Source organism: Hesperophylax consimilis, chromosome 7, assembly GCF_061612785.1.
Source record: "Hesperophylax consimilis isolate HC1 chromosome 7, BYU_Hcon_1.0, whole genome shotgun sequence".
Lineage (NCBI taxonomy): Eukaryota > Metazoa > Arthropoda > Insecta > Trichoptera > Limnephilidae > Hesperophylax > Hesperophylax consimilis.
The window spans coordinates 28,497,381-28,516,216 of NC_142842.1; the positions used below are offsets into that span (position 1 = coordinate 28,497,381).

Genomic DNA, 18,836 nt, shown 5'->3' on the forward strand with positions numbered 1-18,836 from the left:
TTATTGTTATTAAGTTTAATTTGTAGAACTCCATTTTATTTTTTATTTTTTTATATATACAATAATATTATTATTGGGTTTATAAAAACAGTTTATTTTTAAACAAGTTCTGCTGTGTAATTATTATTACGCGTGACAGCTGTTTCGCCCTCTAAAGGCATTATCAAACTGTGGGTAGCCCACTTACAGACGATACATTTATATTATTTCTAGGTAGGTATTTTAATTTCAATTACTGATTTCTTAATTGATTTCTGTGTAAAAATGTTAGAAATTATTGATGGTTATTACCCTAGTAAAGTTTCCCCAATTAGTGTAATGTTTAAATTTGACTGAATGTCTTAATGTTAGTTATTCCCAAACGATGACTCATAGGGTTATTTTAATAGTATAATTAAGTATTTCAATGTGCACTCGTATTTGCACTAGGTTTGAAGATATCTAGTAGGGGTGAACGAATTATATTGGTTTGTTCATTAATTAGAATAGCTTTCGGATTATTAGAATTTTTGTTAATTTCTAACTGCTCTAAAAGATTCAGTTTACGGCCTTTATTTTGTACGTGTAACGGAGTTGGTTTATTATTATCATTAAGTGAGTGATTTTCATCTAGGAGATGTTTGGCAAATTGAGATTGCATTTTATTATTATTTTTAAAAGATCTTATATGTTCTTTGAACCTAGTGTTAAAGGACCGGCCCGTTTGTCCAACATAAACAGCGTTGCATTCGTCACACTGGAGTTTATAAATGCCACTATTTTGTAATTTGAGTACCTTACTTTTTGAGTTTTTAAGAGATGATCCTAAGTTGTTATTTGTGCGGAAGGCAATATCTGAGCCACAGTTTTTGAGGACTTAGGCAATTTTATTAGATGTCTGTCCGATGAATTCTAAACACCCGAATTTATTATTCGTATTATTATTAGTCGCTGGGTAAATTAATTTAAGGTTATTTTTGTGTTTATTATTATTAATTATTTTTTCGATGTCTCTACCCTTGAAGCCATTATTTTTAGCAATAGTTAGGATTGTATTTTTTTCCTTCTCGTATGCTTTCTTGTCGAGTGGGATGTTAGTAAGCCTATGTACCATTGAGTGGTAGGCAGATAATTTATGTGACCATGGATGTAAAGATTTATAATTAATGGTCGTATCTGTAAATGTAGGCTTACGGAAAATTTCGAACGTATGTTTATTATTTTCTCTACCGATTGTTAGGTCTAAAAAATTAATTTTCTTATTACACTCTCTTTCTTATATTTTTATCTATATTATTATACCAACTTCAAAGTTCGCTGGGGAGCTTTTGTTAACATTATTTTTTTAAAGATATATTCGGCAGTCAAAATTTACGATATTTTTCAAACGTCAATGATACTGATGAAAAATTAAAATTGCGTAATTATTTGCTTATATTTTTAGCAACTGTTTAGTGACTTCACATAAAACACTATGACACACCCTTATTAGGTATAGATTGAAAACCCATACAGTAGATTAACGTGAATTTCTATTAATTCATCAGTAGTAAACGTAACATGTATTATATCTTGATGACCTGTTAGCTCTTTTATTTGATATTGACTTTCTTTCAATGGATTGTGAAATCATGTTTGAAAATACGATATTACCAATTCTCGTCAGGTCAAGGGAAAGCATTACATGTTTAAAATTCTTTAAAAAAATATGCGTTTTTATATTGGTGGTTTATTTTCCTCGTTCCTAGTCGTATTCGCGATCGCTCGGTAAACGGGCGGCGTATTTACAGAGCCTGTACCATTTCAGTCACAGTGATAACTGTAGTAAGAGAATCACTTTTGTTGGTGGTACAAAGCTTACACCATTCGGTCGACAGACTTTAGTTTATCACTTAGATCGAAAGATACATTATGAAACAAAATTTAGTCTAACGCAGTATGTAGCTTAGGTTAGGTTTGCACAAACAAAAGCAAATCTTTAATTATTGAATTAATTTATAATTTGAGGTTTTAGTCAAGAATTATTCCAAAAATAAGAAAAAAGCTAATCTATTATAGTCGTCGCCATGACTAAAATGGTGTAGGTTTTGAAAATGAGCAAACGGTGAGTGTAAAATCGATCAAATGGCAAGAACGATATTTCAGTCTGCTAGTTTAGACGTAGCGGCGCCAGAACAGCTGTGGACTGTACTCGTCAGGTCAGGGTGAAGGGCCAAGGCCTAGCCATTGTAGTACCTACCGTAGTAACCACTTGAAATCTTTTTGAGGAACTAACGAGGTTTTATCATAAATTAAATTACGTATGCTAAACGGCGATATGATTCTCACGGTCACTACTATTATTTTTTTTTTTTTTTTTTTTACAGTATTACCGCACAAGAGTCCCAACTGCTCCCGTCTGGAGCCAGTGAGACTATGGCATCCCCAATTAGGGTATGTTGTGAGGCTGAGGGTATTGGGGAGGGGAGGGAGATGGGGAAGAGGAAGGTGGGGAAGTACCTGGCTATTCAGATCTGGTCACCAAACACGGCTAAAGCCATTTCAAGCAACGTTTCAATTCTGAATGGTGGTCTTACACCAGGGCGATACTGAGAGTATCTTCCACTCTGGAACGTGCCGCAAATATACTATATATTATTTTAAATGAATTAATTGTGAAATAACACAAATTAATCAAATAAAATTTATTTGCGCACGCCGGGTTCGAACCCGCGACCTTCGGATCTGTAGTCGAAAGCGTATACCACTAGACCACGCCGGCCAAACGAGTACCTACCTATTAGGTAGGTACTCGTTTTTTTTACATTCAATAGAAATGGCTTATAGAAATTAGCTATTTCTTCGGAGTAATTAACGTCCATTGATCATTCTGGAAACCAGTAAACCTGGAGTTTTTCCCAATATGTAATTATCTTAGTTTGCCCGTAGATGCCCGTTTTCAATTAGGGTTTTTTTCCGCCGGTAATGCGGGCGGTGCTATCCCTGACCACTGACCTCCGGAGAATCACTCATCTTAATGGAAAAAAGATTTAAAGACAGACTTCTCCAATCCAACACTGCCGGTTATAATATTGAGGTCAGCTAAAGGAAGGTTCTAGAATGTGCGTGTTGCGACGGTCGTTGACCTCTGCCATGGAACTTTAATCTTGATCGTCGAAAATACCAAGTTCACGTGTTTTAGTTAGCATTATTTATAAATAGTTATTTTTGTTTTCAGGGAAGAGATTTTGAAACAGATTGCAGTGACGGCGAGTAACGCGTCGAATTGGCTAGAACACCTTCGCGCCCTTACGTTGGCGGAGGGCAGCTTGCAGCACGACCACAGGCAGATGGCTCTCGTGAAGGAGCTGGAGGCGTTAGGCCCCGATCTCAGCGAGCACCCGCTCTTCTCCGCAGCCCAGAGGTACACCGCCTATAAGCAGATGAGAGACGCCCTGGACGAATCGGCCAAGAATTTAGTCGACCTTTACGAAGATTGCGGTATCAAAACTGAAAGCTACACTAGAGCTATGGAAACCATCAAAGGTCCCCAACTTACGCAGTGGATCCAAGAGCTGAACTTCCCAATCGATCACGATGGACATCTGGTATTCGACCTCATCAGGGACTTCCTCCTCAACGCTGGACAAAGCAGCATGATCGCGCAGTGCGAGCAGTCTGAAACGGAGCTTGGACAAATCGCCAGGCAACAAACCATGCTCATCAAATCCTGCTTAGAACTCCTCACCCAATACTCGGCGGTTGTGCAATACTATCCGCAAAGCTTCATAGAAAAACATCGCATCGTCCTCTACCGCAAATGGGCGGGAATTCTTCTAGAAACCGACTCTCCAGATGTTTGCCGCGAAGTTATCAACCAAATCCAGAATTATTTGAACTCGGATAACGTGACCCATCCATCAGTTCAACAAGCTGTCACATTCTCTTATAAACTACAGGCGAATCATAATGACACCAATGTTAAGTTGAAGAAATTGTATGAACGTATGCAAGTTGAAGGAGGACAAGAAGCTCTGCCGAGATGTGAAAACAGTCTGTTAGATTCCAAGTCCACAATTTCTGGTTTCATTTTGCAAGAGAATGGTGCGGACAAAGCCATGGAATGTGTCACCATAACGGCTCTGTGCGCCTTGAACAAGCGTTACTTGATGCTAGAATCCGGTGCCCTGAGCGCTGGAGATTGCCTGGTCGACTTGACATCTCGAGATGGAGAGTGGTTCTTTGATGACATGAGCATAATTTCATCGCTGATAACCGAGTTCATAGCATTTATACCTTTGCACCACAATGCTTCTACCAAGAATGATGACAGAATACCTCTTGCACTAGACTGCCTGAAAGCAACTAAATCCATATTTGTAGACCTTCAAGAGTTGAGTTACAACTTTCAGATGATCATTTTGCCGGAAGCCGTAAAGAAGATTCAGTCGGAGGAACCGTCTGTATTGCTGATGATCAACGAGCTGAACACTGTTGTACTAGGCACATCCTTACCACTAAGTGATCTCCTCACACAACTGGAGATGCACTTGAGATACATCATCATGGAGATGGAGGTGTGTATTATGAAACGTTCACATATAATATTTATTCTTCTGAACTTGTTTATTTATTTCTTTATGTTTTGATTGCAGTCTCCGGCAGCAAATGCCCAGATTATCGTTGCAGACCTCCGGCAGCGTTATGATAACCTGGTGGGAGGCTCCGACCCGCCCACCTCCTTACCCTCGGCGGGTCGGATGCTGCTGATGGGATCCGACGGGCTGTTCAAGCCTCTGGTGGGGCGAGGCTCCGCTGTACTGGATGCCTTGGCTGCTCTGCACCTGCCACATGTCTGGAGGAAGATCGATCAGATTGGAGAAGCTAAGGATCTTGCTGTAAGCCTAGAACTTTACTTTGTTTCAACAGATATTCTGTAATCTTGACGTGGAATGTCGCCCCTCTTTTGCTCTTCTTTAAAATCTTTAGTTTATGAGCGTTTTAGTATTTCTCTGTAATATTTACATTCTTCTCAACCCGTCACATTGCACTCAACACAGCCACTGGCCGGCCAACTTTGTACTAATCTGTTGTAACCCCATTTTTATTCAATTGTATTCTGATTTTCTAGGCACCATTAAATAATGAGCTGCTCCGTTCTGTTCTGGAGGACATCTTCTTCATCAAACGCATCCAGGCTCTAACGGAATTCTTCAGCCTGTGCGTGCAGATGTCGTGCGCTTTTAAAGGGGTTGGCGCTCCAACCATACACGATGATGACCGTCTCTATAAACCTATTAAAAGGTATTTATTTACTAGTCACATTAATTATCCTTATTTAAAATTTTATAGACTTATGGCACCATCTGTTGTTAGATTTCTAACTTTACCCAAGTATGCACCAAAGTTACACTTTTACTACCCATTGATATTATTATAGTGTTTAATTATTACCAAATATTAAAAATTTATTTTATTTATTTTTATGTATTTTTTATTTTTCAGATTCATAGCAGACTACATCCGTAGGCAATTCCTGGGAGTGCAATCGCAATGTGTGGGTGTCACCATCTGCCTGCTGATGCAGAGGCTCGGCTTGAGTGTGAACATGGAGATTGAACAGAGAGACATTGGTATGTCCACAATTAACTTTATTCACTCATTCACAAAATAAAATCATCCTTCGCCTTTCGTTTAACTCATAATCTCTTAATCGTTAACGCCCTTAAACGGTGAAAGCCAATTAAAGTAATAGCAATCATATTTATGATCTTCAGTAGCATTGAATATTTGTAATTTTATTTACAGGAGTGTCTTGGAAGGTGCCTTTAGAAGAACTTAGTGAAATTTGTATCAGCAACGCTATAAAGGCAGGTGTTGTAAGTGCGTCCAATTTACAGCAAGCCAGCGCTCTGAATGCCAACTTGGAGGCTGCCTTCAGGAGACGGTAATAAAAACCACTACTTATACATGGTGTCCGGAAACTAGTAGCACAAGCCGGGAAATCTACATAACATTTGGAGTCGAATTTGTGTTATAACTTTTTTTGATTTGAGCTTTCGTTTCGAAACAAATCGAATCTGAATTTGGAATTTATAAGGTCAAATTTTTTAAAAAGTCAATCACTATGGGGTTACTTACTATCTGATGTTTATGGTCTTTTAAAATGCATTGAAGCGTAAACCTGGCTGCAGTATTTTTAACCCAGAAAAAAAAGTAGAAATATATACTCGGATTGAAAAAAAGAAACAGTTTTTTGGGTTCTCTGTAATGTGGATTCATCAGTTTCCAGACACCATGTATAGCATTATATCTGATAGCTCCACTTTCCCTCCTTCTCGTTCTCAGTGACAGGATCATTCCACCGCCTTCCAGCAATTCAGCCTCTACTAATTCTTGACTAATTTCAAGTTTAGTATTTTATCTCCAACAGTTAAATGTGAAATGTTACATTAATTATGTCAATTGCATCTAATAACGCTGTCTGACAATAGAATTATGTCAGTTGTGTTACACAGAGTTATTAACAACTTAATTGACATCAATGCCATCATTGCCACTATTAAATTCTATGTGCCGACTAGGAACACAAGACAAAATGTAACATTCTTCTGCAATACATACACAACCAAGTATCAGACACACTCACTAACCAATAACCTAAAAGATTGTGCATCCTAATGTACGATCTGGCAACAAGATTGGGGTACTATCGGTATATTTACTGACTACATTTATAGAATTAAGCGTAATCTATACCAGCACTTTGTTAAATCCTACAAATTATAGTAGCATTGGTAATGTAGTTGTAGTGATTTTTCTTATATATAGTATTGTTCCAGTTTCTATATGTATTATTTTATGTTATTGTTACATGCTTTACTAATATTGTTTCATATTCAGTTTATCAGTTTAACATTATTTAATGCTATAAAAACTTTGTGTATAATATTCGATAGCTCAATATTTATATTCTTTTCTTAAAATAGTTGTAAAAGCCCGGATGGGCGTAAAACTAAATAAAATAAAACTTCTAATTTGATTATGGCTAAGTTTTTCTCGGACAAAATTACAAACTTATATCAAAGAATCCAAGATACAATTCATTTGACTTTTCACCTCTTTCAATACATTAAAATATCACCTTTCTAAAGTATATTATCTTTTCCAGTGAGGCGATGCGAATGCTGGATCGCACCATCGACACTTTAGCCGCCAGTGCAGCGCGCCTGCGACTACAGACCACGGCCCACGGCTGGCTGCGGGCGGAGGGGCGTCCCAACAACACTGCGGTACCCCTCCCGCCCTCCCCGGGGGCTATGTTGCACCCTGCGCCCCCGGCTGCCGAACTGCGGCGAGCAGCGCAACAGCTGGCTTCATTGCAGCCGAGGATTGCAGCCGCATTGGAGAAGCACAGGGCTCTTGTAGCTAGCGCGGAACAAAGGTATAGATATTCTCTCTAACTTAATACCCCCTATTATAATCTACAGTGCATTTTACTGAGTATATTATTACAAAGTTCAATCGAGATGCAAGCTATTAAAGCTGCGAAGCCAGAGAAGTTGGGCAGAAAGAGGAAAATTCTTAAATTGCCACTATAACCACTGGAACACCAAGATATTTACGATAAAATGCATTGAGCGCCGGAGATTTATGTGCATTTGGTTTTGAATTCACCCGCACTCATTATAAATATCATACCTCCAAATATTAATACAAAAACAGATGAACTGTTAACTGTCGTTTAAAGCCAATGAATTTACCTATATTACGTAATTTATCTTAAGTTTGTAGGTTTTATAAAAAATAAATAAAAAATCATAAAATTCACAAATGCGTGAAATTCGTCTGATAGTTAACAAAAATGGTTTAATTATTTACTTTATTACTTATTACAGGAAATTTTGTGAACATGTTTTTAAAGTTCAATAGAACTAAAAACAAGGTTTAAAATGGTATATTTATAACATTACTCATTACTATTTTAATTTTAAAATAAATTAGAATGTTTTTATCGCTTATCTATTTCTTTGTTATGAATCACTCTAACTGAATTAATAAAAAAAAAATACACATGTATTAAATTATAAATTATGTAAATTATACCTTATTGATATTCAATACATAGGAGAATTTGTGTAAAATAAACATTCACAGTAATTTTTAACGATGTGGCAAACCATGATGAAAAAAATATCTCGCAACTGACATTATTTTGTTTATATTTGTATTGTAGAAAGATGAGAGACATTTGTTGAAATCATTTGCCGTATGAAAGTATTAGCTCTGTAAATACTGCAGATACAAAGATGCAGGAATTTTTAAAATAACTTCTAAAAAAATGTTCATACATATATCTCTTCAAATTGGTCACATTTTAACCAGCATACATTCGTCCGTTTTGCAAATTGGCCAAAATGTGTAAATAATAAACATTATAGAATGAAAGTCCATAAAGTAGAGTTCTGCTACAATATTTAGAGGAGTGGCATCTATTGACATTTTAACAAACTTATTTAATAATCTTTTGCAATAACCTGAAATAAAGTTCACAAGTATTTTGCACTGTGAAAATATAACATTTTCTAACTGTGACACTGGCTATCGACACACAACAATTTAGTCCAATTTTTTTCATTAAGGTATACAATATTTTTCCAATATCGAGGTGCTATTGAGCACCTCTTTCACCTCTTTCTATCAATCTTCTTTCCTTAACCCTTAGAAAACAGGATAATATTTTGTAAATATCTCAAAGCCAAATATAATATTGAAAATTATATTTTTAAATAATTGAAAGGCATCTACAATGTCAACGTTTTACTTAGGAATTTTGATGGACAATATTGAAAAGCGTTCAAAACATCTAAAACCTAGCTCTATACACTGCACATTGTATTGCACCTGAAGGTTGTCACGATTTTACTGAACTGCTATTGTAGTTGGTCGTTTCCTAAGGGTTAAATAAAATATTGATAATACATAATGGGCCTTACTAATTGTACCCGATGGATTGACTTGCCTCGGTCCCGCTTTGTACCCACTACCTGCCGGCCATTAATTTATTGTTTATTGTTTACAAATTGTTTCCGCGAATGTCGACAATCCCAAATAGTTTATTAATGTCACATCTGCGGATTAACATAATACACAAAAACAATAAAAATTTAATTCTTCAAATACGACAGGCTAGCGTCAGATATAAAAAACAATATAAAATTTATTCTTAAAATATAACACACTAGCGACAATATACTAATAAATGTGTTTTAAATTTTACACAACTGATAGACAACCGTTAATGTAATGTTGTTTATCAGTTGTGTAAAATTCCAAACGCGTTTTTATTAGTGAGGGGTAAGGGGCCGTTCAAGTATTATGTAAGCACTATAGGGGGCAGGGGGGTCTTTGCTTTGCTTATTTTTGATGACATGGGGGGGTGGGGGGGTCGAGATAGTGATTACGTCAGCACTGCTCAGCAGTAGTTATTTTTTTTTTACACATTGGCAACCCACACATTGTCTATGTTTGAAAACCGAATACATATTCGGGGATTCCCACAAATAATTAATACGTTTAGGTACTCGCTTAGTTTGTTTAAATGAATATTATGTGCATTAAAGTCCTCTATCCTAACTCTATTTTATAAGTGCTGCTTATGAATCAATAAAAAAACAGAATACATTAACAGAAAAATGCATATAGGTACCAATTTTTACGTAAGCATGGGAGGGGGGGGGGGGGGGGGGTAAGAGCTTTGCTTACTTTTGGTGACAAGGGGGAAGAGGGGGTAAATAATTGTAATAAATCTGCTTACGTAATACTTGAACAGCCCCTAATATATAAAAATATTTTTTATAATACCAAAGGAATGTTTCTTGTTTTCAGGTTAAAATGGGCAACAGGTGCCAACCCCGCCCTGATGGAAGTGATGGCCGCATTCGAGTGCGCCGTCAATATCCGAGAGGACCGGCTGGGCGTGGAGCGAGCCCTGGCGCAGGCCGTGGGCGTGACATGCGGAGCCCTCGGAGGCGCGGCGGAGCTCACAGGGGGCCGGGGGCTGCCCATGCTGGCCAACAGAAGGCGGCACGCGCTGGCACTGCTGGCTAGGGCTGCCCCTGCTCCTGCACCGCTGCACGAGGCGTTGTTGCAACTGCTGACGCCGGAAAACGGGATTGACGCTTTTTGGGTATGTTTTTAATGGTGTATTTTATTTGTGGTCTTTTGAGTTACAGTGTCCACAGTAAGGAAAGGAATATACTTGAAGTCACACGGGAGAGGAAACAAAAGCTGACAAAACAATCCACAGTAAAACTGTTGAGTGCACAGTTGTTGGGCACAAGTTCCAATGAGTAACCAGTAGATCACAGCATTTTCACTTGACGTTTAAAATCAAATTGTATATTTTTAAACTCGAACAAACACTAACTCAACTAATAGATTTTTAGATATTTTAATAATCAAGAATGTGTTATTTATATCTTGACTCCTACTTTCCAAAGTTTTTTTTTCAATATATTTTATTGGAAAGTTAATCTTTTGTTAAAAAAATATATGATTTATCTTTGCAGGTAAATAATGTATCCGCCTTGCTGACAGACATGATAGGCCAACTACAAAAGCACATCGGCGATCTCAAGAACAATCTCGCCGCCTCTGAAGATACACTCAAAACCTCCGCCAACAAGCTCGCCAACTTCCGCAACATCCACGAGAGGCTCATCTTCGATGCCAAGGGGCTGCTCAAGTCCATCTCCAAGAACCAGGAGGCTGTCGGGGCCAAGGTGGAGGAATATCTTAACAGACACGAGACCTATATGGGAGACATGTCCAAGCTGATAGACAGCCTGTGCGCTGACTTCCTGACTGAGGATGAGATTTCAGTGGCCATCGTGCTGTCTTCCAAGCTGGAGCAGGATACAACCGACATCTATAGTGATCTTATTAGGTAAAATAATTGAATTAATAAATGTTGTACCTGCTTTACATAGAGCTATTCTTAACCTAGGGTAGTATATCACACACTTGTTGCTTGGATTATTATTGGTTGTGTAGTAGCTCTTGTAGTTTAAGTACACCATTACCATTATGATGGTTCACTTTGCACCCTTCAACTGATAAGGAACGAAGCACAGATGAGGTGATGCGAAGAACGGTGAAGCGGAGGGACCATGCCTAGGCTCTCTTTGGTCTCACCGAGAATATAGAGCTGTCATTATAAAAATTATTTTCATTTTAGCTTTGAAAACGGGTGGAACGAGGATGGCTCAGTGATGAAGCGCCGAGGAACTCTGGTCCGCCAGGCAGCAGGGAACTGGAGCAGTCCGGCCAGGCAAACTACACCGCCAAAGAGTAAGGAAACATCTTTGAAATTCTTTTTAAATTGTACACAGTAGAAATCTTGAAACAGGCTAGGATTCCACGGCTAATGAAATTTTCAACATTGTAATACAGCAGACAAGTGGGGAATGCGGTTTGCAAACCAGTCTACATACATTCTACTAGAGAGGACACGGCAGTGTAGCATGATTAGGCATGATTAGCGTAACTACATATAATTCATTTGATTTTGTTCTGTTATTAACCACTTACATACCGGACCCTCAAGGGTACGAAAACCTCAAACATTGCATTTAAAAAATATATCTTCTTCTTCGATGGCGCTACAGCCCATATCGAGCTTTGGCCTCCTGCAACAGTCGCCTCCAACTCCTCCTGTCCTCAGCGGCTGACTTCCAGTTTGTCACCTGGAGAAGCTGTGCTGCATCCCCTCTTACCTCATCTTCCCACCTCAGTCTGGGTCTTCCCACTTTTCTCTTTCCACCTGGGTGACCAGTCAGAATTCTTTTTGGGACGCGTGTATCCGGCATTCTCTGTACATGACCAGCCCATCTCAGCCTGAGGAGTCTCATGTGTGCAGAGATGCTAGGGGCCTTATATATATCGTACAATTCTCTATTGTGCCGGATACGCCACTGTTCGTCCTCTTTCACCGGTCCACATATTCTTCTCAGCACCTTTCTTTCAAAAGTATCCAGCATTTCAGCCATCTTTACTGTCAGTGTCAGCGCCTCACATCCATATGCCAATACAGTTCTTACAATGGTCTTATATATGGTTATTTTGGTTTTTCTGTGGACACTACGTGACTTAAACACTGGCACCAAAGAGAAGTATGTTTTGTTGGCTGCTGTGATTCTTCTTCTGATTTCTGCTGGATCCTCATTGTTCTCTGTCAGGCTGGAGCCCAGGTAGGTGAATTGATCGACCACTTCGTATGAGTAGTTGTCTTTAAATAGTGCACTACTTCTTCTTCTGTGCGAAGGGTTCCTGCTCTGTACCATCATTTTTGTTTTGTCAACATTAACTCGCAGTCCTACTTCCCGCGCCGCTATTTCTAAAGGGTCGAAGACCTCCTTAATGGCTGAAATTGATCTTCCGACAATGTTGATGTCATCCGCATATCCGACAACTTGACTGCTCTTGAAACAAATATTGGAGCCAGTGTCTATTAGTGTTTTTCGTATTACATGTTCGAGCACAATGTTGAAGAGAGTGGGAGCCAGACTGTCCCCCTGTTTAAGTCCCTGTGATACTGTAAATTCTTCCGACAATTCTCCGTCTATTTTGACCTGACATCTTGAGTCTGACATTGTGGCTTTTATGAGCCTAACCAATTTAGGTGGAATCTGGAATTGTAGTAGTATGTCATATAGACACTCCCGATCTATGCTATCATATGCTTGCTTGAAATCAATGAATAGTTGGTGTATGTCTATGTCAAATTCCCAGCACTTTGCCAAGATCTGTCTGACGGTGAACAGTTGGTCTGTTGTGGATCTACCGGTGCGGAAGCCTGCCTGATACTCTCCCAGTAGGTTTTCTGCATATTTATCAATTCTTTGTTTCAGTATCATGGTGTAGATTTTATATGCTGTGCATAGGAGTGATATGCCTCTATGATTTTCGCATTTTAATTTATCACCTTTCTTGTGAATTGGGCATATTATGCTTATTTGCCATTCCTCTGGGATTTTTTCCAGTGTCCATATTTTAGTTATTAAATTGAGTAGCAGATTTCTCAGATGCTCATTTCCATATTTGAACAACTCTGCCGGGAGGTTGTCTTTCCCAGGTGATTTGTTGTTTTTAAGTTTCTTTAGTGCAGCATTTATTTCTTGCATTGTTGGTGGATTCGCTGATTCTTCATTACTTGATTCAGTGGGGATGTTGGTAGGGTGACTTCTCAGGTCGCTATTAGGGTTGAGAAGTTTATAGAAGTAGTTTTTCCACACTGTTTTTATTTGTTCCTTATCTGATATAATTGATCCATCAGCGTCTTTGCATAGTGTTGTATTCGGTTTGAAACCCTTCTTGAAGAAGTTTACTCCCCTATATGCTTCTCTAGGATTATTATTGACAAAGTCCTGTTCCATTTTTAGCAGTATATCATTCAAGAATTTTCTTTTCTTTCCCCGTATCAGCTTATTCGTTTCTTTTCTCGCTTGTTCGTACGCCTGTTTTTTGTTTCTTGTTGACGTTTCCAAGTACTTTTTTCTGAGTATATTCTTTTCAGCTATCTTTCTTTCACACTCTTCATCAAACCACGGGTTCCTGGGCTGTCTGGGCATGTTTCCGACACTTGATTCCACTGCTCTTACGATTGCTTCTTTTATATCATTCCAATCTTTTTCGAGTGATTCTTGGGAGTTCTGCTCAGTGATCTGATCTGGTAGTCTATTTACAAGGGCGTTGTGATACTGCTCTTTGCCTTCTGGTGTTTTTAGAGCTTCCGTATTGATTTTTGGAATAGTTGGTGATTTTTGTGTCCTGTTGTTTGCAATTCGGCTCCTATAGGTGGCCACCACCATGTAGTGGTCTGAATCACAGTTGGCACCCCTATACGTCCTTACGTTTGTGATGCTCGTTGCCCCCCTTCTTTCTATCAGGACATGATCAATTTGGTTATGGTGTCTACCATCTGGCGACGTCCAGGTCCGTTTGTGTATGTCTTTTCTTGGAAATTGAGTCGAGGCCACGATTAGGTTTCTTGATTCTGCGAAATCAATCACTCGGGTTCCATTATTGTTAGTGTGCTTGTGTAGACTGTTCATTCCTGCAATGTGTTGGAGCAGAGGATCCTGTCCTATCTTGGCGTTAAAGTCTCCAATTACCATCTTAATGTCGTTCGATGGTAATGTGTCGTAGACCTGTTCGAGTTTCTGATAGTATGTGTCTTTCATTATGTCCTCTTTATCTTCCGTTTCAGCATGTACGTTGATCAATGTTACGTTGAAAAACTTCGTTTTTATGCGTAAGCTGCACATTCTTTCATTAATGGGTTTAAAGTCTAATATGCATTTTCCCATTTTCCGGTCCACAATGAAGGCCACTCCGAATTTATGATGTCTTTCATTTCCACTATGCAGTATCGTATGCGTTCTTGTGTCAAATGGCTCAGATCCTATCCATCTGGTTTCTTGCACCGCCATTATGTCAATTTTATATTTCGTCATCTCCCTAGTGATCTCTCCTAGGGCTCCACTTCTATACAGCGTCCTTGCGTTCCAGGTAGCTATTTTCAAAAATATATATATATTATTAAAAAATTTTATTAGTCACAATTTTTTATAATTTTATATCGATACAGTAGAACCCCGTTAATTCGAACCCCGATAATTCAAAAAAACCCGTAATTCGAAATTTTCGCCAAAAAAATTTCCGCAGAAAATTTTTTTCATACAAAATTGTTTTTTAATTCGAAATTCGTTAATTCGTAATTCGAAATTTATTTTTGTCCGCGCACGAAAATTTGTTCGTGTAATTCGAAAAAAATTGATTTTTGCGAAAATAAATCATAATATTTCGTAAATCTGAATCTAAAAGTCAGCCGTGGCGGTAAAACGCCGAAAAATGTATTTTTACGTTACGTTATACATCGTTCTAATTAGTATTATTATTTTGTAAATCTGATTTTGATTTACACTGGAATGTCGTATTTTTTCAAATTAATTTGGAATATCCGAGTTTGAAGGGCCGAGAAAATACGTTTTACGCGGATATATGTCGTAGTTTTACGAGTTTACACCAAATATCTGAATTTAAAGGGTCGGCCGCGATGAAACTCGGCAGCGAAATTTCGATTTACGCGTAAATGTATCGTATATTTACGAATTTATTCGAATATTTAAATTTCAAATGGCCCGCCGCGACAGAAATCGGCCGCGAAATCTCGATTTACGCGTAAATATATTGTATTTTTACGAAATTATTCCGAATATCTGAATTTTAAAGGGCCCGCCGCGACGGAAATCGGACGCAAAATTTCAATTTACGCGGAAATATATCGTATTTTTACTAACTTTACTTCAAATATCCGAGTTAAAAAATACGGCGCTACGGAAATCGGCCGAAAAATTTCGATTCACGCCGAAATATGACATATTTTTCCGAATTTACTTCAAATATCTGAACTTAAAAGGCCTGCCGCGAAGAAAAACTGCCGATAAAATTCGATTTACGCGGAAATATTTCATATTTTTACAATTTTACATCAAATATCTGAATTTAAAGGATCGGCCGCGACGGAAATCGGCTGCGCATTCTCGATTTACACGGAAATATATCGTATTTTTTGCGAATTTATTTCGAATATCTGAATTTAAAGAGCCGGCCGCGACGGAATACGGCCGCGAATTCTCGATTTACGCGGAAATATATCGTATTTTTACGAATTTAAATTCAGATATTCGAAATAAAGGGCCGGCCGCGATGAAATCGGCCGCGAAATCTCGATTTACGCATAAATATATAGCATTTTTACAAATTTATTGCGAATATCTGAATTTAATGGGCCGGCCGCTATGGTAATCGGCCGCAAAAATAAAGAAAAAATTGGCATTAATACGAATTTACTCCTAATATACCACCCGGATTTGAAGAGGCGGCCGAGAAAATCGATTTTCGGCGTATTTTTTTATTTATTTTTTTCATTAAATTTCGAATTACGTGGGAATTCGTTAATTCGAAATTTGATTTTTGATGTCCGGTGGATTTCGAATTAACGAGGTTCTACTGAACTAGGCTCAAGCCCATATTATGGTAGTCGTGCATAATGTAAATTATAATGTAGCTACTAGGAAAATAATATTATTTTGTTGAAACAAGTAATAAAACATTACGCTATGTACACGCGTATATTCATGCTTGACGGTTAGGATCGATCGAAGAAACATTAAAAGTGACACAGAAATGAATAACTTTAGTCCGCCTCAGCACAGATCACCCTAGTGAGGAGGACTAAGAAATACAATTTACCATACATATATTCACTATCATATTTTGTATGTACAAATAGTCGCTACAGTAAAAAATAAAAATATGAGCTGTTCCCTAAAGCGAACAAATTGACTACGGGTATAACTGTTAAAACTGTACGCAAAAATGAACAAATTAGCCGGAGGGGTTAAAGAAAACAAAAATCTAAATATTAAGTCAGATTAAATACATCATGTTAAATTATAGGTACGAATTATTTTACATAAGACAATAAATTTAATCGTGGTAGGTACCTATCTAGAAGAGTATATGTTTATGGTCACATTTGAATTTAGTGGTATGAAAAACAAACTGCGAAAATATAGAGTAGATATGAAATTTCTTTTTTTGTAAAAACTTTAGAATTGCACCGCTTTATTCTTTAGTTTGATTAAGTGAAGTGGTTAATATATTGTATGTTATTGTTGCCAGGCCGAGTGATCCAGCAGCAGAATGCGTACGCTGCGTCCGTGTGGAAGAGGGTGCGCCTCAAGTTGGAGGGGAGGGATCCCGACCCTGCCAGGAAGCATTCTAACCAGGAACAGGTCTCTACAAATTCTTATTTAACTATTAAAGTATTCATTATTTTATATTATTATTATGCCCATCACTCTAGGACAGTCGCTTTCTCAAACCTTGTTACTGTGTGACTGCAATCTGTATTTATTTTTTGTGAGGTTAACTCCTCAGCCATATTCAGACGGTCGGAGGATTTCCGCTTTGCAATAAAATCCAAATAAATGGAATATTTCTGAATGTATCTGAAAACTGAAAGCTGTTTTAGAAAGGTGATGAAATATGCTCTCATATTTTATTATTAGAAATAAAAATATATATTTTTAAATATTAAAATTTTGAATTGAAACAAAAAAATTATAAAATTTGTCACTTTACGTTTATGAAACAAAAATTAGTGATAACGAAAAAAAAATATAAAAACACATTTTTGACAAATACTGTCACTTCACTTTTTTGTCGTTTCATAAACGTAAACGTAAAAATTCACTTAAGTTTTTTTTCCAATTTGCGATCGGTACCTTTGGTTTCATAAAGGTGCACATTTTAATTCTTCTGTGGTTAACTTCTAGATTCCTATCTGCGTTTAGATCATATTAGACCATATGAGTTGTTCCCAAAAGCAAACAAATAAGCCTGAAGGGTTAAGAGTTGCCGTTGCTGCCATCATTTTCCTTTAGTTAACTATAAGACGAATTTCAGTGTGTATTGTTTGCAGGTGGAATATATAATGAACGAGGCAATGTCTCTGGACAATCTATGCTTGCTGTACGAGGGGTGGACGCCATGGGTGTGAGCGCTGAGGGCGGCGGCCCTCGCTCCCCACCTCCCCTCGCCCCCCGCCCTAGCAGGGGGCCAAGCAAGTGTGACGGACAGACGGCCCCAGCGGCCGGGTGTGACGGGTCGGGCGCAGGCCAGGCACCGGTACCAGTACAGTACCAGGTCCCAGGTCACCCGCACTCAGCTCATCCGCAGTCAACTCTTCTGAGCTCAACTGCATTCAGCTCAACTGAGTTCATCTACAGTCAGCTCTTCTGCAGAGCCAGTGACTGCGAGAGCGTAAAACAAACAAAGCTCGTTTTGAAAGCGAACTGCGCAGATCTTTCGCTTGTGGAGCCAAGTTTGCCCCTGTGATCTAAACCGTACGGGGTAATATACTCATCAAAGATATAATATTAAATTATTATTGCCGTTGTCAGCCTATCATTCTCGACGGTCAGGTCAGGTGGCTATACTATATAATACTAATCAAACAGCATCAGAAAAATAAACGCAACCAACTTTCAACTATCATTCTGTGTCAAATGTTTCCACATAAGTTAGTTGTTTTATTGAATGTTTCCCATTTAATAACACAATATGAATGTTTTAAATTAGTTCCGATGTAAAGGATTGGTAGTTAATACGTTACATTGTTTTGACAATGACTTCATTGATCCTAGACTATTTGAACATCTCTAGCTCTATTTCTTGGAGTTTTATAATTTCACGTTGAAACATCTTTATCTAAAATTGGTGTTATGTATTAGTTATGTATTATAAATAATATGTTCAATTTTTGTCAAAATTCTTTAAAACTTTTATTGATTGGTATTTTTTCAGAACTCACTGTCAATGTTATAAATTACAGGATTCTTATCCTGATACTTTTTTCAATCATTTTAAACAAAAATTATTTTAAATTCATTTCATTATCATCAAATAGTTGCATAAATTTCACAAAAATGTAGATTTAATCAATACTCTATTTTTAAACATTCTTTCTTCTTCTTTATTAATTGATTTTAAATTTATTATAATAGTATTCTCATAGAAAAATTGTCATTGGGTTGCTTCGCTTCATCTTAAATTTAGAAAAATACTTAAATATTTTGCTCTTAGAAAATAAAACTTTTTTATTTCACTCGCTAAAATATAAAAGGAAAATAAGTGTGCCAAATAAAAAGTCTAAAAAATATTTATATTTAATTTAACATATCACAGTTGAAAATAGCAACCCGGCATGCATAATTCATTAGATACATAGTTTTTAGTTTTATTTTTTT

At 37.6% G+C, this 18,836-nt stretch overlaps 1 protein-coding gene across 1 annotated transcript in view; it reads left to right on the top strand.

The window, feature by feature from the left end:
• nonC (serine/threonine-protein kinase Smg1) overlaps positions 1–18,712 on the top strand; it is a 215,341-nt gene extending 196,629 nt beyond the window's left edge. The window contains exons 3-13 of the mRNA XM_089633392.1: positions 3,197–4,535; positions 4,614–4,856; positions 5,090–5,262; positions 5,464–5,591; positions 5,767–5,905; positions 7,130–7,402; positions 9,847–10,147; positions 10,530–10,906; positions 11,198–11,310; positions 16,708–16,820; positions 17,510–18,712. Of these exons, the coding sequence (XP_089489518.1) occupies positions 3,197–4,535; positions 4,614–4,856; positions 5,090–5,262; positions 5,464–5,591; positions 5,767–5,905; positions 7,130–7,402; positions 9,847–10,147; positions 10,530–10,906; positions 11,198–11,310; positions 16,708–16,820; positions 17,510–17,587 (3,277 nt within the window). The 3' untranslated portion in view covers positions 17,588–18,712. The remainder of the gene's footprint in view (positions 1–3,196; positions 4,536–4,613; positions 4,857–5,089; positions 5,263–5,463; positions 5,592–5,766; positions 5,906–7,129; positions 7,403–9,846; positions 10,148–10,529; positions 10,907–11,197; positions 11,311–16,707; positions 16,821–17,509) is intronic.
• The last annotated feature ends 124 nt before the right edge of the window (positions 18,713–18,836 follow it).